Source organism: Sturnira hondurensis, unplaced genomic scaffold (genome assembly GCF_014824575.4).
Source record: "Sturnira hondurensis isolate 20B ecotype Veracruz unplaced genomic scaffold, ASM1482457v3 Scaffold0009182, whole genome shotgun sequence".
Lineage (NCBI taxonomy): Eukaryota > Metazoa > Chordata > Mammalia > Chiroptera > Phyllostomidae > Sturnira > Sturnira hondurensis.
This window is the reverse complement of record NW_028081813.1, coordinates 1,153,091-1,178,745: the sequence shown is the minus strand read 5'-3', so window position 1 is coordinate 1,178,745 and position 25,655 is coordinate 1,153,091. Positions and strand designations below refer to the sequence as shown.

At 43.2% G+C, this 25,655-nt stretch overlaps 1 protein-coding gene across 1 annotated transcript in view; it reads left to right on the top strand.

Moving 5' to 3' along the window:
• CA10 (carbonic anhydrase 10 (inactive)) overlaps window positions 1–25,655 on the top strand; it is a 447,141-nt gene that overhangs the window by 167,366 nt on the left and 254,120 nt on the right. The window contains exon 3 of the mRNA XM_037056890.1: window positions 1,002–1,144. Coding sequence (XP_036912785.1) covers window positions 1,002–1,144 — 143 coding nt within the window. The remainder of the gene's footprint in view (window positions 1–1,001; window positions 1,145–25,655) is intronic.

The window sequence follows — 25,655 nt, the reverse complement described above, 5'->3', positions numbered from 1 at the left end:
CAGACCCAGGGCCTCAATGGAGACCCTGAGAGGAGCTGGAAAAGGCTGAAGATGTGTCTCTGATCTTCACCAACATACCCTGTTTTGCCACATACAATGTGTATTTGTTACCCAAATTTTTTAGGGGAAAAGTAAGGATGCGCATAATACTTTGGCATAATGATTGCATAATCCCATGGATCGTGGGCACACAAATGTGGGTGCTCATTATACATGGAGTAATGCAGTAATATGAACAAGTTGGCCTACCCCTGCTCTGCTAACTTTCTTAAACAAGCTAAAGTTGGACTGGAAATCACCATTGAAATTTATTTTCATAGATGTTTTCATGTGACACTGAAGATGAGTAGACAGCTTCTTTCTGGATGTTTGTAGTCACACTCAAGGTCATTTTTTTCTGCCTACCAAATGAAGAAGTTCTTCGGCAGCTGGCCCATCAGGTTAATGACACAGTGCTGGATTAAACAAAGTCAGGTTACCAAGCTCCTGTCTAGCATCGACTAAGGCCCATAAAAATAGTTCATTCCCTCATTTTGATCTCGACGACCCCCAGAATACCAACTTATATGTATCAAATGCCACTTTCCGCTGGACAGGACAAGGTTCATTCTCACAGTATTCCTGCCCAATGGGAAAGCAGAGCACCAATTCAAGAACTGCTGAATATTTGGTGTACCTGAGACATGTTACAAGGTTGAACTATGCCACCTTCCCACTGAAGCATTAGTGTTAACTGTTTCCATCAAACAGGCCATCAGATGAACAGGTCTGAAGTATAAAAATCTGATCTTAAAGGTCAAGAATTAGAGATACTCGTTCCAATCTGAATATTTGTGACTTCATATTCAGGCCAGGAAAATACCTTTGCAATACCCAGTGATGTCCATGGATGGGATATATTGGGTGACTCTTTGATTTTACCACTCTGTACCATAGTTCTTTCTGTGTTGTTTCCCCATCCCTCCACCCAGCCTAATTCTACAATTCCTTTTTGTTTCTAGTTCCTTCTTTCTGGGGATTGGTGAACTCAGCTTGGAATCTGTGCTCTGTGGGGAAACGGCAGTCTCCAGTCAACATAGAGACCAGCCACATGATCTTCGACCCCTTTCTGACGCCCCTTCGCATCAACACAGGGGGCAGGAAGGTAAGCAGACACGTGGCTTCTGTTGTGAAGCTGAGGAGCCGGGTGTGGCAATGCTGATTCTGAAAGCCGGTCCTCCCAGCCTTGATCTCTGTGATGGGGTTTTCTTCTCACCTAGGAAAACCAGAGCCCAGGCCTTCTGCCAATGTATATAATTGTGTCTAAATTATGCTTTCCCTCCCAACCTAGTCAAACCCTTGTGTTTCTAATTACTTTACACTCCCTGGAGGTTGCCTGAGGTTCTGTCCCTTGGTCCCCCGTGAAGGTCAGTACACAGAGTTGCCTTGTCTCTCTATATCCTGCTAGGAAAATCCTTTCCCCCCCCCCAAGACCTCTTTACTGGGGCTTCTTTTGACCTGAACAAAGTGAAAATAAAATTTTTAATAAGTAAAATCAGACGTTTATCATCCTAGAAAGAAAAACAAACAAATATCACCCTAGATGATTTATAAGAAAGTCAATAATTCATCTTCCTCAAGGCATCTTGCTGGCTAAGAATCCTAGGCTGTGGCACAGAAATGCTGAGTTGTGCTGTGTGGTTCTCATACCAGCATCCTTCCCTCCCCCCTCCCTCCTCTCTCCTGCCCTCATGGTGGGTTCCTCCTTAATTTGTGGAAGGGTACAACGTTATGCCCGTAAGGTTTTCTCATCGCTGGAATCTAGCATTTCTCTTACTGGCTCATTTCTATTTGACAACCTTTTACTGTTGAGTAGATTGTTGGAAGTGGGAAAAAGCACACACAGAGAAAATTGTATTTGAAGGTGATGTAGCTATTGGGAACTCAAGAGGAATGGAAAATAATGTGTGAGCAAGACATTGGGCTCACAATTATGGACAATTTCTGTTACTGCTGGCCACTGTGTCTCCAGGGCTTGGGTTCCTAGGGCTCTGCTCTCTCCTCATGTATGCAGTGTGTTCACCTTACTTACCACGGAGTTTGTAAGTAATTGGTTTTCTTCTGATATATTGGGATATATATATTTTTTCCTATCATGAAACTATCACCAGAAAAGAAAAGGAAAGGAAACCTAATGACTAATCAAAATGTTAGTAACTTTGACTCAGGTCACAAGGCAGGCTGCAACAAGACCTTGAACGTGACTGAGGTGTTGAGGGGTGTAGCATTTGTGTGCCATTGTAAATATAACTTGGGAAGTATTGCTGTAGCAACACCCTCTCTAGCTGATGTAGCTTATTGCTCTGATTCCATAGCAGCCTAGCCTGGCCTAATCATTGTTTGAATAATTTTTATGGACCATGAAAGAAACTTGTAGGTTCTACATACACTGCTCTCTGAAAAGGGGAATCATTCGAGACAAGTCACAATGGAAAAGTTCACTGACCAGTATTTAAGAAGAGCAAGCTTCAGTTTTAACTAAATACTCAATGATTCTTTCTTTCTTGGGGGTGGGGGGAGGCTGATGGAGGGAATAATTGTATTACAAAAAAAAAGGGAAACCCCAGAGCAGAATGAGGGTTGATAACTGACTTGCAGACATTATCAAAAAGACGGGCAGCCAGGCTGAAGCACGGAGACCCAAGAGGAGGTGGTGGGGACCTGAGGATGGGGGAGGAGGGCAGAGTCTGGACCCCAAGGCTGTGTTAAGGGACTAGGTCCTTTTCCTAAGAGTTATGACAAGCATTTGAAGTGTTTTTAGATAAAACATATGTTACACTAAGAGTGGGATGGAAAGGTGAAAAGCTACCAAAAATAATGGATATTTAATTTCCTCTTTTCAATACACCATCTTAGAGGAAAATGTTGATATGAAAGGGAAAAAAAACTAACTTTAAGACAGCTTTTCTCTAAAATTTATTGGAAAAGTAGGAACTGAGAGATAGCCTGGTGGTAAAAATCATTCTTATGTTTTATGTTTTTGTTGTTGACAAGTGTTTTGTTCTTTTTCAATTTTTGATTCCGTAAAGTGTACCTGATTCAAGTTCATTTTCAAATGCAACGGAGTTTGGAATTTTGGAAACGTTTCCTTTAAACGATGTAAATATTTATATCTGGCACGATTTGTGTTGTCAGCTGTTTGAAGAACTGAGAACTGTCTGATGAGTCCCTTTGCATTCATGAAAGGCGGGCAAGAACACATAGAAGGTTGTAGGAGGAAATAACTGGTAATGAAATGCCTAAACTTGATGGGCAATAGCGAAAACATGTTGGCGAGCTGTTTAAAAGGTGATTTTTAATGAGCTGGAGACTTATTTGGGAAGTGAAGATTCAGATCACTGCTCTGAATTTAGTTTTGCCTTGAAGAAAATGTGTATCCAACTCAAAAGACTTAAAAAAAAAACCCCTGCAAAACTGGAAGGCTTTCTAGGATTTGGGCAAGGCAGCGTATTTTGAAGTCTGGGATCGGCTAGGTATCAGCGTGTGAAATACATCCCTGTCATTCTGAGTTTTATGTCACGTTTTTATGCATGAACATTCTTCGTCCCCATGTTTAAATGTTTCTTATTTACAAACCCACGAAGCAGCTCTGCCACGGTCCCTGACTTGTATTACGGAGTTTGTTTTAATGTGTTTGACCTGGCATCGGCTGGGAGGATGAATTGATGACTTCTCTTAGCAGGAGTGAGGGCTGAAATTCAGCCCGAGTGCCAGAATTCGAAGAATAATAATAGTTAAACGTGAATCAAAAAATGTTGTGTCTTGGGTGTAATAGAGGACATTTGTTTTACTTGAGTAATGAGATTTCTTTTACCTCTTAAGTTGTTTATTTTCAATGGTAGCTTTTAAGCGGTGTTCATTTTTCTCTTGAAGAAAAGTTATATTTTTATCCAGTTCATGTCTGACATATAGGACTCTTACGGCAGAAATCCAAAATAAGTGTACTTTGCAAACAACGCTCCCTTAGGCTTGGGTTGCATGTGGCTATAAGATTCTGTCTCGGAACCAGTCTCTCACTCTTGGTACCATTAAACTTCACTTCCAATAGACTGAGTATTTTTTTAAGTCATGGGTCTAATGAATCTATTCTAGATGAAGCTTCTAAATCAACTCAGGAATCAGAAAGGGAGCAGGTGGAGAGATACTCCTTCCTTCATGATCTCAGTTCATTACAAGTTTCTCTCTGTGTGAAGTTGGATTATGACATACCTGGAGTTTTAGGCTCAGTTTCAGCCTGACTGTCTTAAAGATAGAGACTCTTGTTAGTGATCCAGCTTATCCAGATATACATATATTTTGACCTTCCTTGCCTTTTTCTTCAGACCAAAGTGAGTATACATAACATCTTTGTGTGTTAATTTTCATGTATAGTTCACATAAGTAAACTTCTAAGTGATTGGAAAATAAAATATAGGATGAGAATGTTATTTCACAGCAAAATATGGGTAGCCTGACTTGATGATTTGGGGGTACAGTAATTCCTCTAGGTAGCTGCCTGGACCATTCCCAATACAGGTGGGTGCTTGAGGGTTGCGGGGTAACAGGTGAGTTTCACTTTCATGGAGGTGATGTGGTCCATAGATAACCTCTCTGTTGATCTAAGATATCTAAGAGGAGAAAAAAAACATATTAACACCGAGTCTAACATCACTCGCTGATTCTACCATTTTAGCCAAAAATTACTTTGGGCCTCCTTCTTCATCTTGCAGCTCTTTTAAGAAAATGGACATCTCAGTAGTTAATGACTTGGAAATTGCTGATGGTGTGTTAAATGTAAAAGGTAGTATCTAAAATCAACCACTTAATATTAGTGATGGTATGGATGGACCAGGAGGTATTATACTAAGTGAAATGAGTCAGACAGAGAAAGACAAGTGCCATGCCATTTCATTTCTATGCACAATCTAAAGAACACAATAAATAAACAAACAAAATTTTAAAAAAGACTCATAGACACAGAGAACAGACCGATGGTTGCCAGCGGAAGAGGGGTGGCGTGGCTGGATAAAAAAGGTGATGGGATTAAGTACCAATTGGAAGTATCTCACCTTTCCCTTTCCCCAAGACCTGCGATCCAAGCTTTGGCCACGGCACGCTCATCACCTGACATGCCTCCTTTTTATGATTCAATCTTTATGGCGTCAGTGCTCCATCCTCCATAAACCACCCCCCACCCCAATATCTTTAGCTGATGGTGAAATCTCTCTTCATTTGGCTCCTTGAGTACCTTGTTTATATCTCTTTTAGGACCTGGAACTTGGCCTGGAGTCTTACTTGCCTTCTCTCTTCCCGTCTTAGATTAAGGCCTCCTCAAGATAAAGGTGTTCTTACATTTTTATTTTATAGCCCTAGAGTTATCCATGGTCATGCTGGTTGATTTGAACTGAACCAGCTTTTTCTTGATTACCAAGGAAAAGGTTTTTGTGGAATTAGTCAAAAGTTGTGTTGGCTTGGGTGGGAAAAATACAGTGAAGTCCCACGATGAAGGAAGTAACCGCGCTCTCCACAGAATCTGTCACTGGAAACTAATTTCCAGGTGTTGGAGTACTTTTCCTAAAACATGGTTGAAATAGCAAATTGTAAAAAAGAAAAAAAAAGAAGGTATGTGAATTGGTTTGTGGCTTAAATTTTTATCACTTCTCTATTTTTAAGTTTTCCTACAAATCTTGTAGCAAAATTTAGCTGGGCACAATAAATCATTGCAATTTATGGTGTGTCTATAGCAGTATGTTCTGAAAACTCTTATGAGTGAGATTTGATGTTATATTAGGGGAGAAAGTATAAAGATACAAAGGTTAAGTGGCAGTCACCAACCTTGATCACTGAGATAATAGTAAAATAGATACGAAGGAAGCAGTGAAATGATTCATTAGCAACTCAACCAATTTGGCATTCATTTTAATGGGGGTAAGAAGTTGGCTTGGTCGAAGCAGGCATTACAGAGGTGCTAGAATATGAGCTACCATGGGGAAAAGTGGGTAGAGTGAAATACTGTGGGCAGGATGGACTTTAAATGTTAGATATTTCATCTGTACATGTGCGATTAAAGCAAAAATTAAAGATAGATCCATTTGGCCATCAAAATATGTTGTTGTTGTGCTGGTTTTTATTGGGCAACTGATATTAAACCTTCACAGATCACTATGTTTACCCATTTGGAACTTATTCGTTATCTTTACATCCCATGCGTGGGTCCTCTTACACTGAAGCTTGGGGATGGAAATGTGACATAAAATTTGACGAGTATTCATGGGACAGAGCAGATCTTTAAGAGCTGATGAAGAACTGAATGCACTTCCTACTCATCTGTATTTTGTGATTTCATAAATGTCTTGACCCACTCTATTAATAATATACTTTCTCAGAAGAAAGCAAAGAAGATTCTTTTATTTGGATTCATTTGTAACCAACAAGGCAAAGCAGCCGAGTGATGTGCAATGGACAATAAAACTCTGGGAGAAAGTAGATATGTCATCTTAGAAAAATAGTAGACAAGGTTAAAAAAAGAGTGTCAGACATGGCTTCCTAGGCCATCAAAAGGCAGATGTTTGAAATATCATACTTAAAATAGATATGATCTCATTATCTCATTGAAGATCCCGCTAGAGGATTAGGAGGCTCTTAGAAATGAAATTATGGTAATACAATTACAAATGATGGTACAGAAAAAGGACTTGGTAGGCGCTAAAGATACGGATGTGGCTGCACGGGGAGCTCTTTGAGAAATAATGTTTTTAAGAGATGTGAGGGAGAGGGCTTGTCGCCAAGGAGGAGGACAAAAGGAGAAGTAACATGTACAAGGGGTTTCAGAGTCAGACCGAGAGCACATGGAGACTTCCAAGACCAGGTCTTTTAAAGTTATGGTTCGCGGAGTAGGAGCATTAAGACCATATAGACCTCCATTTAGGGAAGGATAGGTGTCTCTAGATGTTCTGCTTTAGGTTCAAAGTTTAGGTTTGCCACTGAGCACCTGCTCTGAGAGGCCCAACCTCTCTAAACTTCAGTTTCCTCATTTGGGAAGGGTCATCATAATGGTCCCCACCTCACAGGGTTGTGGTAGCAAGAATTATGGGAAATAATGCACTGATTTGTCAGGCAGAGAAGAAAGTTCTCCTTCATCATTCACTACTGTCCTAGTCCATCTGGGCTGCTATAACACACCACCGCAGACTAGGAAGCTTATGAAGAATAGAAGTTTGTTTCTCACAGTTTTGAAGGCTGGGAATTCTAAAATCAAGGCACCAGCATGCTCGCCTTCCACTGAGGGCCCACTTTCCGGTTTATAGCTGGAGCCTTCTCACTGTCTTCACGTGGTGGAAGGGACCAGGGAGCTCTGTGGGGCCTCTCTTATAAGGGTCCTGATCAGAAGGGCTCTCCTCTTATGCCCTCATTATCTCCCAAAAGCCCCACCTTCTAATACCACCACCCTGGGGTTAGGATTTCAACATGCGAACTTGGGTGAGACGCAAACACGTAGCCCATGGCAACTACACTAGAGGCGCTGGTGCCATGAGTGACAAAGCACAGCTCCCACGTGAGTTTCTCTGTCAAAGAGGCTGATAATCACATTGGAATCAGTAACCCATATGCAGAGCGGGAAAGTGATTTCAATTCTCTGGATGACAGAATTAGAATTCAGAACCACTGAGCCAGTATTCCCAGTGTGAAAGGTTGAAATTCAGTAGGCATAAAGGCAAAGCCCACCGGTAGGCATGTATTTATAGAAAGCTGTACAGATTCAGGCTGCTCTAGATGTCCTTTATGCATGTAAAGTCATTACATACATAAAGGTGGAGGAATTTAAAGGATAATGTGCTCAGTATGAGTAAATAGCACAGGGAAGACACCAAGAGACAAATTCAGCCTGATTCCATCGTACTACATAAGGCACTATGTCCATGGTAAGTGAGGTCATTGTCCTGCAACAACCTTCACCAAGAAGACAGTGTCTGGGATATTACCTTCAGGTCCCCCAGTGCTGACGGTCAGATTAACTAACAGAAAAGACATTGAAAAGGCACAGTACACAAGAAGAGAAGCGGAGCGGTGGTGAGAAGAATTAAATGTTCTGTTTAAGGTTATCTATCTGAAAGGCAAATATCTTCTCATTGTACCTGTCCTGTGCAGCCTCAGACTCAAAGAACTAGCCCTGCTGTTTGAAATTAGCTTGGACCAGACTTCAGTTCAAAATAAGAATTCAAGGTAGGTGAAAAGTGAGTGGTTTCCACGTGTTTCATCGAGAACCGCAGCACAAAAAAAAAATTCTGGCAGTCACCGAAGGCCGCTTGAGATTGAGAACAAGCTCAAGTTTCAGACGAGAGCCTTGACCTGGGGATCCCCTTCCGACCTAGAAACTGATTTTCTATGAGCAGTGGTTACGCAGGACATGTGGGATGTTACCTGTTTGAGACTGATCCTCAGGAATGAGGATTTCACTAGGATGGAAACCCTCCGAAAGGAAAACCCCCTTTAAACCCTCGCTTTGGTTTGGAAGATAATTGCATTCTCCTTTTCTTCTCCTCCTCTATAAAATTTATTCCTCAAAGTTTCCCATACAGGATTCTTTCCTGTTTAGGGTATTTTGCTCTGAGTGGCTAGAATGGAGGTTTCAGGGCAAAATAAATGTTACAAGAAAGGATTTGTACTAAAGGTAAAAAAATGAAGCCAAAGTAACTGTGTTTATGCTCAGAGCAGAGCTTTTCTCAGGCGGTGGCAGGTTTCAGCATGTAGCAGTGAAGTGAAGAAAGATTAGCAAATTGCAGAAGACACAAGGTGCCGTTTCTCAGGTTGGGAAATAGATTCGGAGCAGAGGCGTTCTGTCGTCGGTGTCAGGTCTTTGTTGCCTGGCTTAGTTCCGGGCTCAGGATTATGGCTGCTCACTGCCTCGGTGGTTCCTTGTAACGTGCACTCCTTGACATAGCCCAGAAAATCAACTCAGAGTCATTAGGCAAGTCTCCCAGGGAAATATATGGATGTTGGCTTTTTGGTATTTTATAAATGTATCTACTTCTTTCTTGATTTTTCTTCCTCTGGTGATTGTTAGGAAGACTTTGCTTTCCTTTCCTATTTCTTGGTCCTTTCTTTCTCCCTCTCCTCATTTCCCTTCCTCTTCTCCATCTCTCCAACTTGCTCTCAGCATTTCCTTCCTTCTGCAATCCCTCTCTCCTTTTTCCCTTTTCCTCTACCTCTTTTCTCCTGACCCTTTCCAGCTCCCTGTCTCCTGGATCTGAATACGCATGACTGAGGAACCTGTGTCCTTTCTCTTCTGCGTGAGTGGTATAGGCTTTCCCTCTTCATACACTTCAGAAAGACTGACAGTTGTGTGATTTTGGTGACAACGCTTATGCAAGAGAATGTTCAAGTTATCCATGCACAATTTTTGTAAGAGAATATGGAAAGAATTAACTCAAGATACTTAATGAATGTAGAAGCAGATGAATTCCTAGAAGGAAAATTTTCCTCCTGGGATCTTAGGACTTAAGTATCTGTCACCTGGTACCACCTTCGTTTTCTGGTTACACGATTCCACAGGTGAGACTAAGAGGCATTTTACAAATGAACTGTACTTTCAGAAATAGAAAGCAAAAGGCCTTGTTCGCCCACCCTGCTTGCGGCTTAGCACGCTTGCCACCCACCTACACATGGGGAAGAAGAGGAAAACACATAATCTAATTTTTAGACGTCTCTTCAGCTAGCCCCATTTTCCAAGCATTCCAGAACAAATCTCTCCATCATAATCAAGATGATAAAACTGGTGAAGCACCTTAGGTGACACAGAAACAGTCACACAGCCAAAAGAAAGTTGAGATTTTGATATTTAAAAACTAGTATCAATTGTGCATTCTCTCCAAGGAGCCTCTGAAATGGGCCAGTCTACTCCTTGTACGCCTGAGCCTTTGGCTGCATGAACTAGCAAAGCTACCCCTATGTGAACTTGAGAGACTTTGAGTTATGATATCTCTAGAAACCAGGTCATCTTTGGTCTAAAAAATTAAAATAAAATAAAAACAAATAGTAGTTTCCTCATCAGCTCAGGGAAAAAAATGGGATGGATTCTGAAGAAAAAAAAAAAAAACTTAAGAAAATGCTGATTTGCTTCTAAGCTCTGTCTTTCTAAAACAAAAGAAAATTGGCCCTGGCTGGTGTAGCTCAGTGGATTGAGCGCAGGCCTGCGAACCAGAATATCGCAGTTTGATTCCCAGTCAGGGCACATGCCTGGGTTGCAGGCCAGTTCCTGGCAGGGGACTCACGAGAGGCAACCATACATTGACATTTCTCTCCTCTCCTTCCCTTCCTCTCTAAAGATAAATAAATTTTTTAAAAAAGATGCCCTTCTATTTAAAAAAAAAAGAAAACTAGGTTAAAACTGAAACACTGGAAGCAAAAATATGATTTGGGGGAGTCTATGCATCATAAACAATTGAGCATCTGAGCAACTATCAGACTTTTAATTTTTCTTATGAAAATTTAATGTCATATACCTATAGCTTTATTAATATTATATGAAGGACTAAGAATACCTAAAATGATCAATTCATGTCTTTCCAGGATCTCATATTTTTATCTCTTTAGCGTGTAGGTGTTCTAATCCGTTGTGCTATAGCATGCTAGGGCCAAGGCCCAAACTGTAAGTAATGTTCACATTAGTCTATTTATCTCCCAATTTCCTCCACTTCCTTGCCCCTAAGTTGCAGTTATGTAGGATGAGTAAGTCTAGATGCCTAATGCACAGCAGGATGACGATGGTGAAGGATGCTGTACTGAACACTGGCAATTTGCTCAGAGAGTAGACTTCAGGTGCTTTCACCATTACCACCTCCAACAAAATAATGGTCCCTGTGTGAGGAGATAAATATGTTCACTAGCTTGACTGTAGTAACCCTGTTGTTATAGATGTAATATACATAAATGTTGTATGCTTTAAATGTAGACAATATTTATTAAAATGTAAATAAATAAATATTGTAAAGGTTACTCAGTTCAGTCTAACATCTGTCTTTTCTGGAAGATGATCATTTTGTTTAGGCTAGCACTGCCCACTGGTTGTTTGGAAAAAAATTATTTTCCACTTTTACCCAGATCTTCATCATATGTGCCACTTAATGTGACATTAGTCAATACTGGCCCTTAGCCCTGAAACGCACATACTCTGACCATAAACAAAACATGTTTATATGTAATTATCATACAATGAAGGTGCATGATCTCATTTTTTACCAATAAGTGAAAACTTACACACCCACACAAGGAGCTGTGTCATATTGAATAGAAACCTATGAAAGTAGCAGCATCTCACCTGCCTGAAAATATTTTTCCTCACCTGTATATGCAAATACATTTCAAAGCACATCTGAAGAGCAGAGATCTTTCTGAATTAGTAGTTCCCTTTGAAATATTCAAAAAGTATTTTTAATTGGAAAAAAGCTACTCTTCCTTCATTTTTTTTAGCCAAGTCGCCTCTTTCAACTAATTTTTCAGCACGAGCAAAAAGCATTACTTATGGCATGGTGGAGAAAAGGAAGGCACCTCACGTTTAGCACGTGGCTATTTAATGCTCATTTGCTAGCTGGTCGTGAATGTAGAAGCCAACTCAGTGTCTGGTGAGTCCCAGATCGCTTATTCTGGGCTTGACAGACTTGGATAGAATAAGGCTTTGGCAACATTTCTGGTTCAAAATAAGTGTTGTATCACCCTTTCAGGGTTTGATGCTCTCCAAGCCCAGGTTTAGAGCCCGAGAGGGGAAGTCTTGTGCAAATGACTTGCTGAGAAAGTGTGGTCAAGTGAAAGCCTCAAAGGAATGGGGGAGAAGTTCAGCAAGATATGCGTTCGGGTGGAGTCCACCTGGAGCCTGATCCTGCAGAGAGCTTAGAGCACAGGTGGCACCTGCTCTTGGCCCCCATCTACCTCTAGAGCAGGGGTGTCAAACTCATTGTCACTGGGGGCCACATTAGCCTCCCGGTTGCCTTCAAAGGGCCGAGTGTAGTTTTAGGGCTATGTAAGTGTGACTACTCCTTAACAGGTAAGCGAGAGCTTGGCGCTGCCGCCAAGTAGAAACAAGGTGCCGATCCTGATAAAACAAGGTGGAGGAGCGGATTCGGCCCACGGGCCTTGTGTTTGCCGCCTGTGCCCTAGGGCTAGGGAGACAGCCTAGGAGAAATATAACCCCCCTGGCATTCCCACGCAAGACATCTCTTATGCAGGGGTGTCCAGGAGAAGCCACTCACGCGGGCTTTCAAGAGCTCATTTGTGCATCTCTTTCCGAGATCTCTGCATTCATTAACATCAGGTTGGGAACTTGAAATCCACCTTGGTAGGAATGTTTACACCACAGGACCCTGCAAATGTATGCACCAAGGTTTGGTTTTTTTTCACCCCCTGGAGAGTTGGTTGCTAGGCAGTTACCAGAGGACCACAGTTCTTCCAGGCCAAGGGCAGTTCTCAGGAGAAGGGTGAGTTGATTGCAGCCAATGCTCATAGAAGCTGGGAGACCCATCCACTGGTCCAGAAGAGAGGATCCAGGTGGATCCCCAGCAACCTCTATTACACCGGGGGGTGAAAAGGAAGTTTTATATTTCTCACCGATATTCACGTGGAAATGACTCCAGTGGCCACGGTTTGGTCTCCTGAAGTATCATTCAGACTGAACTGACCCCGCCCTGCATTCCGCCATCCCCGAGCCCAGGTGCCACTCTCTGGGGAGGAGGGGGAAGCTCAGAGGTGATTATATGAGACTTGGGCTTTCCTCACCGTTGTCCTAATTCCTCTTTTATTACATCGTCTTTACTTTCTTTCCCTTGCAAGCCTATATTCCTCCTAATCACATATTTGCAAAGGTAAGACTGGCATATGGGTACAGCTTTTGCTCAGTGCCTTGGCTGTCGCAAAGCAACCTCTTGGACTTCTTTTCCAGCTTCAGCCACCACTGCTCTGGAACTAGAGAGGTCCTTGTTTCTCTCATGACCCTGGCCTCTGTACAGGCTTCTTGTCAGGGACACTGACAGTATGCCACCAGCAGCGCGGCATACAACCCTGCGAACTCATGCCACACATCTGTTTGAAAGTCCGAAGGGAGAAAACAGGGAGGAGCTTTTAGGCTTTTCCAAATAAGTGGCCCTTACTTAACGCATTGCCTTTGAATGATTATTTTGCAATTTCTGAATCCGAAAGGTAAGAGTCAGGGGAAAAAAAAATCTAAATAGGAAGAGGAAATAGCCCTGTGCCAGGCAGTGTTAAGTCCACACTGTTCAATCAATTCGAAGCATTACTAGCATTTTTCTCAAGAGTGTAATATACGACAACTGCCGAGCTTTTCTTTTACGATTACGAAAAGGACAGATAGCGGAGCGAGCCGTATTTCAGCTCTGCGGGGATATAAAAAATGAGCTGCTAAACACGGCCCAGGAGGAATGAATAGCAGTAAGACATCAATGTCATCTGTATACTGATTTGTGATGAATTTCCAAAAGGCTTAATGGTATGATGCTGTGATATATGGGGGCTTCCTGAAAGTTAATAGCTGTAAGTTACCTACTTGGGAGAATGTCATGGGGAAAAGTAAGTGATCACATGTAATATATAAATAAGGAACTTTGCGAATACTGCATAGTTGTGTGTCCCATACCTGTACCCTCTGTGATTAGAGATATAAAGCATTGGGAAGATCTGAGATCAAATGTTACACAAACACCCACAATGGTACATGTGGTGAGGTCTTTAATTTGCCTTTTCCTGGACTGGATCCCGTAGAGCTGGAGGGAAAACGGTATACATTAATCGCTTTTCCAGGGGCGAATTAACAACACCCAGAGCACCCTGATGCAGCTACATGTGGGAACAACAAAATCTCTTTGGATAGACACATCGTCTTTGCCAGTTACCATGTGGCCTGCCATGTCTCCCATGGATTGTGTGCTTAAGGCATCAACAGATACGAGGTGTAAGACCTGGAATAATGGTGGCCCCTGTCCACCTGCCACCGGGGTTCCTTTGACCCTCATTTTCATGGCTATGGCTGACAACTTCTGGTTCATAGCAAAGTACATAGCACAAAGAAAGTACTCGACAAATGTGTATTGAATGAAATGAAATGATAAATAGATGAGTGGGGAAAAATGCCCCAGATCCTGGACTCACAGCCGGATGGAAAAAGAGAAAGGAACTAATTATACTGAGTGCACACTACCTCCATTAACACATACATACTTTATCTCACTTAATTTCCCAAACAACCTAAGGTGGTCAGTTTTACAAACCAGGAACCTGAAATGTATAGTTGTTAAATAATGCACAGGGACGAAAAGAAAAAAAGCTGAGTTTCCAGAATGTGGCACTAAAAAGCTGAAGACAAGGGAGAGATATTTTCCATCTATATCACGGGTTTAGAAAGAAAAGGGCAGAGGATTAAAGGAGCCCCAACCTTCCACTACTTTTCTTCTCCTTGGCATAATTTGCAAGAATGAGGCAAGGTGGCGCCCTGTGCCGGGTTTGCTCCATGTTCAGCCTGTTATTCCCATCTCTGCAGCCTGTGCATTTGGCTTTACATGGTACATATTTTATCCTTAGAGGGGGCGCTGTAGGTCTGCTTGGTTATCTGGCTGCCATTCTCCCCCCTGGCAAGGGGGAGAGCACACACAGAATATTGTTTCTCAATAGGCAGTTAATTTCCCTACATCCTTCATCAAAAAAAAAGCACCACATAAAATGCCCCAGATAGTTATGGGTATCACTACACCAGATGGGGCGGCTATAGAGTCAGGGGGAAGACATACAGTTTTAATTTCCAGGACAGAGAGATGTGCGCCTTCTCTCTGTATAGAGGGTGGCAGTGCTTTTTCTGTCACCTGTTTTCTCTCTCTTCTACTTGCTTTCTCTTAATTTGTTACGAGGACACACAATGGTGTTTCTGCATCTGCGTTTCCCCCCCTAAAGAACATGAATTGCACTGTGGAAGTCCTGATAGGCCCATTTCCAGGTTCTCCCGGGCTCAGAGCCAATCAAGAAAAACTTCTGAAGTCATGAGCCTCAAAGGACTGGCCAGTGTAAATGGCCTGTCCCTGTGTCTCCTAGGCAGCCATGCTTTAAGTCATTTCGTATGATGTGCATAATTTAACAGGGGCGAAGCTGCCACATCCCTGCCATTCATTTCCCAGTCTGCCCTTAGTTCTCTGTGGATAATCATGGTGATAATGGATGGAAATTCCAAGTTTGTGCTTCACCACATCCAGCATTCAGGCTGAAAAGAATTCAAAGGTGACCTTCAGGTCTCAAGTCACACCAGGAATAGGGCGATCGCATCCAAGGCTTGCGATCGCAATGGTATTATACAATATTTAGCTCAGCGTCCCCACTCAAGACCATGGCTGGGAGCCTACACCAGCCTCCCAGGTCTCTCCGTCCTGCATGGTCTTGGGTGACACATGCTTTGGGGGAGGCTGATGCCTGTGGGGCTGGTGTCACTCCTGCCTCTAGCACAGCACCAGGACCTAGCACAGCTCTGGCAAGCACTGCTGAAACCTGACGCTGCGGCTCCCACCCTGGCAAGGTTGTTTCTCCAAACCCTTTCCCCCAAGTCCGAATGGTCTGACCTTGAAGGGACTTCAGCCTTCTTTTGAGTTTCCCAGAAGACAGCACAGCTTTTCCAGTTTCATCGGAGCCTCTGACAAAATGTTTAAAACAAGCACCTTGGGATTCGTCTGGAAGCCGGTTAAGTGACCCCACCTAATGGGCATCAGAAGCGCCGTTCTGTCACCAGCAAAAGGCTGCCTCACCTGAGACGTACGTCTTTAGAACTCTCTTCTACTGCAGAGTAATTCACCCAGCCTCCAGTCCCCCCAACTACCAAAAACTGGGACATATCCTCTCCCTGTGTTTCTTGAGAGACTCGAGAAAAGATTCTTGAGATTGTTAAGATTGAGAATCACTGTTCAGTTCCCACGTTCCTTTTACAGTTTCCTGAGAGTGCCCTGAAACCTTTATGTAAATGTGCTCTTAGAGGCTAGAATTTACACCCTTGTCATTCTGGAGGAAAATGCAAATTAAGCTAAGCTTGTGCTTCACTCACCACGCACAAGAAATTTCTCCCCCAACTCCTGTTCATTGGGAGGAAGTTTTTCTCAATGGACACCCTCCCCTCTGTCCCTCAGCTTCTGCTCGTTCCCTGCTGGAAAGGGGGTGGGGGAGGGCAAAGCCTCAAGGTGGATCTTTTTTTTCCCCTCCTGCCACTGAAGGATATTCCTTCCAGACAGACAAGGGGGCTCCAGAGCCCTGAGAGTTTCCTTTCATGTTATTAACATGAATGCAATGTTATTAGAATGTACTTTGAGTTTTCGAAGGATATTTTATCCTTTTGTTCCCGGGGCTTTTCAAAAGATAAAATGTACATTTTCCCGCATGGAGTATATGAAACTTCAGTAAAATATGATAATGTCGCCTCTCGTGCTCTTCTCTTGGGTATGATATCCGGAAAATGTTTTCCTCCGACAGCCTCTTATAATGGATGGAAATATTCCCTCTCAGTGCACACGCAGTGCAAGGTTTGAGGCGTATTATCGGAGCCAGGTAATCTGCCTCTGAAATACGGGTATTTGAAAAGCAAATTTAAGGCTTAGGACGTTTTCGCTTTATGATCATTGCCACTGATGTTAGTAAACTCTTTCTCTGGCTATGAAGAAGAGAAATGGCAGGCAAGTTTTTTTGTTTTTTTTTTTCCGCAACTGCCATTTGCTTTATAGTGACTGCGCCATATGGAGCTGAGTAAATAAACTATGAAGGTAGCAGTAGCAGGGTGCACAGAAAAAAGGGACGCACTTGGACTCCGACAAAACGAGTTACTTGATCTCCTTGCGCCTGTTTCCCTGGATCTATAAAGTGGGTTAAAGAGTTGTGGTGAAGCTCAGTTTATTGGGATTCTCACGTGATGGTGCCTAGCACAGAGTGTTTCCACAATTTAATTTTAACAGAGAAAAAGCGGGCCCCGTATTATACGGTGACAGACTAGATTTGGGGTGGTGAGCATACCGTGCAATATATAGATAATGTATTATAGAATTGTACACCCAGTCCTAGCCCTTGCCAGGTGGCTCAGTTGGTTGGAGCATCCAACCAACATACACCAAAAGGTTGCATGTTTGATTCCCGGTTGGACCATGTACAGAAGGCAAATGACTGATGTTTCTCGAAATCTCACATTGATGTCTCTCTCTCTCTCTCTCTCTCTTTCTCTCTCCCCCCTTTTCTTGTTCTCTGAAATCAGTAAAACACACATCCTTGGGTGAGGATTTTGAAAAAGAAGAAGAGTTTTATAACTGAAACTTACAGAATGTGATTAACTGGTTATCCTCAATGCATTTAATTAAAAATAAAAGTAAAAGAACTAGCTGAGCCTAGAAATTATGTCAGCAAAGGCAACCCATGTAACAATAAGCGCATGACTTAAAATCAGTGTCTATCATGCCATCAGCATTACTGTACTTTTTAGTGAACAAAAGTGGTCAAAGACGCCACATATTAACATGGTGAAATATATAGTAGATTATAGGGTTTGTGAGGGTAACGAGGAAAACATGTGTCTTCTCCCCTCTACCCTCCCAGGCTCTCCAGCTGGGGCCCTGTAAATTAGGCTGACAGAAGACAGACTAACCAACAGTTTATTAACCTGTGCACTGAGCCTGTCGTCACATGGGAGTACCCAGAGATGCGCAACTCCACAGGGTGGTTAGATTTGGGGTCTGTCTCACTCACTTGGTGAGGGAAAGGGAGGAGTGAAGGGCACTCGTGCAAAAGCAAATGACTCTCTGGAAAGACCAACAAGCCCATAGGGGACTAGCTGGGAGGGACTGTGTGTGACAATGTCTGTCTGGGTGTGGTGTTGTCCCAGAAGAGAAGATTAGAGTCGCTCCAGGGGAGTGGGTTTATGGTCTTTGAGTTCTCTGGGGAGACTCTTCTTTTAGGCAGATAAGAGACTTCTGGAACTCAAATGCATTCCGCTCATAGTGGTTCTTGTGCCAAATGAACATATTTTTAGGTAGCATGTCTGGTCCCCATCAGTGATATCTGTACTTGTTAGTCTTCATAAAGCACAGTCCCCATGTATTTTATAATCTAGCTTGTGTTTAACCGTGTCCGGTAGTCACCTTGCTTCCTTGAGGCTGTATATCCATTGGCTCATAGTAGGTGCCCAGTAAGTAAGTGTGCACTGACATTTTTTGGTAGATGTTTGAAAAGTGTTTATTGTATTTCACATGAGCTGGGATTGCCAAAGTAGGTCCAATAAAAATATTCAGACATGTGGATGTAATTGTTGTTACTCCTATAATTTCCTCCAGGAGAGGACAAGTAGATAATTCAGGATTATATTCATTGAACAAAGTAGCATGGATCCTATCAAATAATTAGTGCTGAACAGTAGACCAGCAGACTGCCACTTGACTTTCTAAACTCCTGTTGGTAGCTCATGGCTGTTTTGTCCCCGTCCTTTGATATGGCTTCGTCTGGGTTGCCCTTTTGCATTACTTCCTACACTACTGCCAACTCAGGCCCCCGTCCACCCACGATGGGCCAAACACACGCAGCGCCTGCTGCAATACACAAGGGTCTGTATCAGATGTCAGCTAACGGGTCTGTTAATGCCACGCGGAGTGAAACGTATTTTCTACCATTCACTGGCTCCCAATTTTTTACCATGCTTTCCTGGGTCTGGGACTGCCCCGGCATCAGTTCATTTGCCAGCAAGCAGCAGGCAGGTTTACTAAAACCTGTATAAGCCATATATTGGAAGATACATCAAAGAAGTAAGCAATTATTAGTCAACTATTAAATTTGGACATGTAAATAATATCCCTGATAATTCTGCCATTGAGTCTCGCAGCTTTGGGAAGTAGTCAAGGGAGGGTGTTGGAAAGCTACTGCCACAACAATGCTCTTTAGCCAAAAACTACAAAAATCTCAGTGGCAGAAAACATAAGCATGTATTTCTTGCTCACGGGTCTTCAGGTGTGCTGGAGAAAGTCTCATTCAAGCTTCAAGTCAAGGTCAGGTGTGTTTTGTGGCCCAAGCTGAAGGTGGCAGCAGCTACCACAGTCAGTGTAACTGATAAGACGTCCTTTTTGGCTGAGATCAGAAGCTTCCAGAAGGGCCAGCAGAAGCACACACTGCCACCTAAGCCTTTGATACAAAACTAACCCACTTCCATACACAGTCCACTGGCCACATTGCGTGGCCATCTGTGGCCTCATGTTCTCTCCACTACCCACATTGGCCTTCAGTTGAGAAACTTTCATCTAAAACAATCCAAATTGACAAAGTGATCCATTGAAAGGTGCTAACTTACAGGCCAAAATTTGTTCCCTCCCGCCAATCCAAACACCTTTAAGATTCATGTTGCTTTACAAAATTCAGATTTATGAGCAGTGTGGGGGAGGTATCTCCCCTTTAAATTGCTGCTGGCATTTTGTAAAGGACATTGTGTCATTAGGTGTCCCTGAAGGAAGCCCTAGGTAAGAAATTTTTTGAACACTAAGCGCTAGGAAAAACCTTGCTTTCTCTGCACGACTGATGTGCGTTTTCCCCCATGAGAATGGTGTAACTGCGTTGTCCATTTTCCTGTGAGAGTCAAGACCTTCAGAGCCAAATTTTCACCTGTAATAAAGTTTGTGGTATATTATAACCCACTGAGTTATTCTCCAGATCCTGCCATTTCGTTCTAATTTGTCTTTAACCTGCTTTGATTTTATTTTTGTTATACATAATGTTATATAGAATTTTTTTTTACTGTAAGGCATATTAAGTCTTTTGTGGGGTGAGAAGGGAGAACAAAACAATTCAGTGAAACGGTGCATTGTCAGGGGTACCTAATTAAGAAGAGGGAAATCTGCGGGTCTGTCTCTCTTCTTTCTCCAATCTATTCATTATCATTGGTGGAGAGATATTTTGTTTGTAATCAAAATGAAACTAAATCTTTGGAGATTAAGTTTCCTAAAGAGCTTAAGGGCGGGCTCAAAGGGGATTTAATACACCGTCTCTACGGTACCCTTCTGACCTCGTCCCCCTTCCTAAGCCCCTCCTCCCTGCCACCCACCAGCCTGAGCTCAGAAAAGGACAAGGGCTTCCCCTCCTGGTTTTAATTCCTGTCACCCTGCTTCTGAGTAGCCAGTCTGGTTTCAATGGCCTCAGTCACCAGCATTTGCAAAGAAAGGACAACAGATATAAGCAGCCACAGATGGATTGAGTAAAACAGTACCTAGCAACACGTTATTACATGTCTACACGTTTAAAAATTGAAGTGGAAGGTATTCCCAGCTGCACAGAAAGAGGAAGACATTCACAGTGGTGTAAAAGACCCAGTGCAGGGAGAACAGAGGGGGGCGCTATGAGTTGGCCTGCGAGCTGTTCTGGAAAGGGGTCTTTCTCCAAGCTCTTCCTAACGTTCATGGTTAACTGACATCCAGGGGAGGAGCACGTTGCACACGCGTGGATCCCGCAGGTCACAGAGGCACCAAATAGTTTCCGAAGAGAAGAGCATGCTTTTTCTGGGAAACCAAATTATAAAACACTGAGCCTCCAGTTGACTGTTAAAGAAAAAGCCATCAGAAGAACATCTGTAGATGATTTCCTGAAATAGGTTCTTTGTCCGCTGAATGGATGACTGGAAACTGACAAGTTCATTCTCATGTCAACACTGCAATTTTGCCCATAGAGAAGGGCTTGCTTTTCATTGCCAGTATTTTCCAAGTTTCTGCAGTCTCTCCCATGTCTCAAAATAATTCAGCCGAAACAGTCGAGGACACCATGTTTCCCTCTTTCAAATGGCTAGTGTTTACCCCTGAATTTTACCTGCCTCGCCTGGCTTTCATTTCCTGAAATCACGATAGGAAGCTCTGGGCTCGGTCTGTAGATAAAAGTGACTAATTCTGCATGCCTGACCTCCGGTTCCAGAGATGTATGAGTTCCCCCTCACTGTAATTTTGCAGAATCAGAGATGGCAGCTTGCCTTATTTAGTATTGCTTTAACTGGGAAAATGAATGCTCATCTTTAACAGAAGCCAGGAAAGAGCCGTCTCGGTATACCTTTCACCTTCTGTCTCACCTGTGAGGCGGAAACGGCTGCCCAGCTACACTGACTGTGGATGAGGCGGCATGTCTGCTCAGAAACCTTGCGTGTGTTTGTGCGTGCTTGCGCGTGCATTCACTTGAGTCGTGGCCTTATCTGCAGGACAAAGACAGCTGCATCTCTGGCTTTCACAAAGGACCAGATGAAGTCAAGAAATCAGTAATGAAAGCCAAGGACAGTTTATTCGGTGAGAGTAACCTATTTCACTGGTGGTCTTGCGGTGACATCCGATTGGCATAATAAGAGTTTGATTCCCTCTGCATTGGACAGATATCACAGCCCATAGTCTTCCTAGGGATTTGGTAAAGCAGGGTGGTAGACGCATCCCTGGGTGATAGGCGAGGCTGCAAGTTTTAACCCAGTAGATAGGACAGGAGTCCTTTGGAAGACACAGCATCATTCCTGAACTGAATTGGCTTTTTACTTGGTAACTGAATTTGTATTTCCCCAATGGTCTGTGAGAACGGTGGCCAATATTCTCAACTATTTCTACTGGCTGCCTTCCATTGTATTTTTGTGTGGAGCTCGCTAATACCAAAAGCGTCTCAAGTGGAAGTCGAGAATGGGAAGATACAGAGTTGAATGCTCTCGGAGGAAAACTCAGCTTCCTAACAAAATCTAATCTACTAGGCAGGAGCTGTCAACATGATAAATCTTCTAGTCTTTAATATCGGTTTACATAGCAGGGCAGAAGAAAAGGAGAAATTATTCACCTACTCAAAATTTGTTAGAATGATGTTGTTTGACTTCCAGTGACAGAGGTCTAAGGAAATTCAGAGTTAAGATGGGAATTTCTGGGGCTGAGCCTGGTTCTGGACTCTCCAGGGGCCTTCTGATGTATCGATGCCACCAAAGTAATTACACTGCCACGCATGAGCTCTCCCAGGTTCACCATTTGCGAGAATGAGTTCTTTCAATTAATCTAACTGCAAGTTTCATCTGGTACCAGGTGCATGCAGCAGCAGGGGCAGAATTTCAAATTGAACTGGATCTCAGAGTTCCAAGTTAGAAATCCCTCCATGGCAGTGTTTGTGGGGTGGAGAGCACTCGCTTTGAAATCTTACAGAACTAGGTTTCGTACCAGGTCTTCCACCTTATGCATTTGTTGGCCAACTATTTATCAAACACCTACTATGTGCCAGGCCCCATTCAAGACCCCAGGTAGATCGCTGAAAACCAGACAGGTAAGGTCTCGTCACTGGTGGGATAACATTTTAAGGGAAGTATTACAGGTCGGTTTCCCCAGAAAAAGATTCTGAGAGGGACCTTTGTGCACAGGAAGTTTATTGGAAAATACTTGCCCGCTTAACTCCTATGGGGGAAAGGAAGGAAGGAAGACTAAGCAGAAGGAACAGGTTGTCTGTGAGGAGGTTTCAGCAGTGGGTAGAGGGTGACTCCATGGTGAGCTCCAAAGTTGGATGGCCTTTCAGAACAGTCCCCTCTTGAGGTGAAAGGGTCCTCACCTTTAGACTGGTGCATAGGCCATCACTGACTGTGGGGTATCTGGGAACAGGACATGGTCTTGGGCAGGAGGTTCTTACCAGCTAAAAGCAAATCTGGGAGAGGGCTGGCTGCTGGGGACTTCCAGTTGCAACACGCATAGCAATTAGGAGTATGAGTCCTGCAGCCTTGAGTGGGGGGTCTGGTCAACAACTGATGTTAAACAAACATGTATATGTGTGTACACACACACACACACACACATAGTAGTTAGAAAAGAATGGGGATAAAAATAAGGTGTGTGTTTTTTTCAGATAGGAAATGTTGGGACATGTTTGTACACTGATGGGAATAATCCAGTTTGCTGGTAATGGTAAAAAAAGACAAGCTAGATGAGTTACATGTAGGTATCAAGTCCTCCTTTAGGCAAGAAAAGGTGGCATCAGTAAGAAAAAGGAGGTGCTGGCCATAGGTGGGTAAAGGGACAGCTCCCCCCACTAGCTGGGGAGATGAGGAGGGTCTGGGTGTGGATGGAGCTGAGGAAATGGGTTTGGGTATGGGAGGGTGAAGCAGTCTATGTCTGATTGCTTTATGATCTCAGTCAAATAATCAAGGTCATCAATTGGGACTGAAGGATGTGAATGGGAAATTTAAGCAGGGTGGGGAGAAGGTATAAAATAGATGCCCCTGAACATGGGATCATGACTTGACCAGAGCAATGTGGAGTACAGATGATGTACTTGAGAGTTATGGTTACAAATGAAAATAAGCAGTAGTTGTGTGTCTTTATCCAAATTTCTTCTGTAGTTGGGCGCAGGCACAAGGTAGGCAGACAGCTACACCCAACCAGCTATAGGTTGTGGCAGGTGAGTTTGATGACAGGAGTTTTGTTGGGGAGTGGACTAACCTTGACAATGAACCATGGATTCTAAGCAGGTAAGAAGGGAAGCAAGGGAGTGATAGGAATGCTACTTAGTAGTCATCTGATCCTTTGACTCCCTTTAACAAAAGGGATAATGAGGAAATTTGCTCAATTCTAACCAACAGTCTTTGAGAGATTACTCTGGGCTCTCCACCCTTTTAGATCCATTCTCAATTAATTCTCACAAGTCAGTGAGGGCAGGAGGGATTACGCCATCTGAGACTTGGTGCATACTGTTTGCTCAAACACATTTGGCTCCATGTCTAAGCCCCCTTTGCCAGTTCTACAGCTGTCTCACTGCCATGGGGGAGAGCCAACTGCAATTTCTGGGACACTGATGGATAACCCTTTGATTTCCAATCTTGGGCAAATCTTAAACCACTTACTTGCCTTAATGAAGAAAATACAGAGAAAGTACTTGCATTGCTCTTTGACTGTTGAGACTTCTTTTGTGTCTCATAATTACCTACCATGCTGAAAATGAGAGCAAACAAAGCAGGTTAGGTACAAGTAAATATAAGGTTAGGAGCATGTAAATATAACTTTTAAACATTTTTTTAACCTCCGTGACAGCACAATGAGTAGGTTGAGATTTGGAGGGATTAAGTAATTTATCCAAGCATAATCAACTAAAAAGTGGCAGAGCCAGGATCTGAAACCAGATGTGAAGGGTGGACTCCAAAATCCACATGGTTTATATTACATTCACTGCTTCCTGTGGCCCTGAGAAGTGGGAGGAGCCTAGGATGAAGGCCTCTTCATTGAGCCCGCACATCTCAGAAGCAAAGAGGGATTGGGGATGGGTTGGAGGTGAGAATGGATCTCTCAGACATGCAATAATGAATAAGGAACCTGAGAGAGAACTTGCTCCACTCATGCATTAGAGAATGCCAAGAGTGTATTTTTGAGATTTGTGAGGCCTTTTTATTATTTTGAAAGTTTATACCATTTTCCTCTGTTCCTTGGTTAAAAATCCCTGGAACATATCAAAGGAGCCCTGGACCTTCTCCATGAACAGAGGATGGATGTGCCTGAGAGGCTCGGCTCACACAGCAGTGGACCAGGGAGTGTGTTTAGCCCTAAAGCGGTGAGGGTAACAGCTAAGGAGCACGGAGCTGGGCCAGAGGAGAAGACAGATGGCGAGAGAGGAGTGGGGTATTTGGACAGATGAGCCACTTTGGGAACAAGAAAGATTGCCTCTGTTGTTGCTGGAAGCAGCCAGCCTTATTCCTTCACACTGGTGGAAGGAGAGAGCAGAGGAAACAGTGCTGACTTGCTCAACTTGACCTTCTGAGTTTATAATAAAAGGGCATATATCCTCCGAAAACTAAAAATGGATCTGCCTTTGGAACCAGCAACTCCACTGCTGGGATTATATCCTAAGAACCCTGAAACACCAATCCATAAGAATCTATGCACCCCAGTGTTTACAGCAACACAGTTCATAATAGCCAAGTGCTGTAAGCAACCTAAGTGCCCATAGGTAAATGAATGGGTCATAAAACTACGGTACATTTACATAATGGGATACTATGCAGAAGGAAGGAAGGAAGGAAGGAAGGAAGGAAGGAAGGAAGGAAGGAAGGAAAGGAAGGAAGGAAGGAAGGAAGGAAGGAAGGAAGGAAGGAAGGAAGGAAGGAAGGAAGGAAGGAAGGAAGGAAGGAAGAAGGAAGGAAGGAAGGGCGGGCGGGCTCCTATCCTTTTTGATAGCATTATGCTAAGTGAAATAAGCCAGGCGGTGAAAGACAAATACCGTAAGATCTCACCTTTAAGTGGAACCTAATCAATAAAACAAACAAGCAAACAAAATGTAATTAGAGACATTGAAATTAAGAACAATCTGACAGTAACCAGAAGTGAAATAGGAGGGGATGATGGGAGGAAGGAGGGGAGGGTTTCCAAAAACAACTGTAAAGGAAACCTGGTAAAACCAAAGGGTTGTGGAATCAGGGGAGGGAGGTGGGGATGGCTGGGATGGGTGGGACGTAAATGCAGACAACTGTACTTGAACAAAAATAAAATAATTAAAATTAAAAAGGGTGTGTGTGTGACCATAGTTTGCTTGCATTGAAAGTGATGAGCATGTCTCAAGTTGTGTGGGACTTTCTGAATTTCAGCATTGACCTTCCTGCATTCCAGAAACCCCCT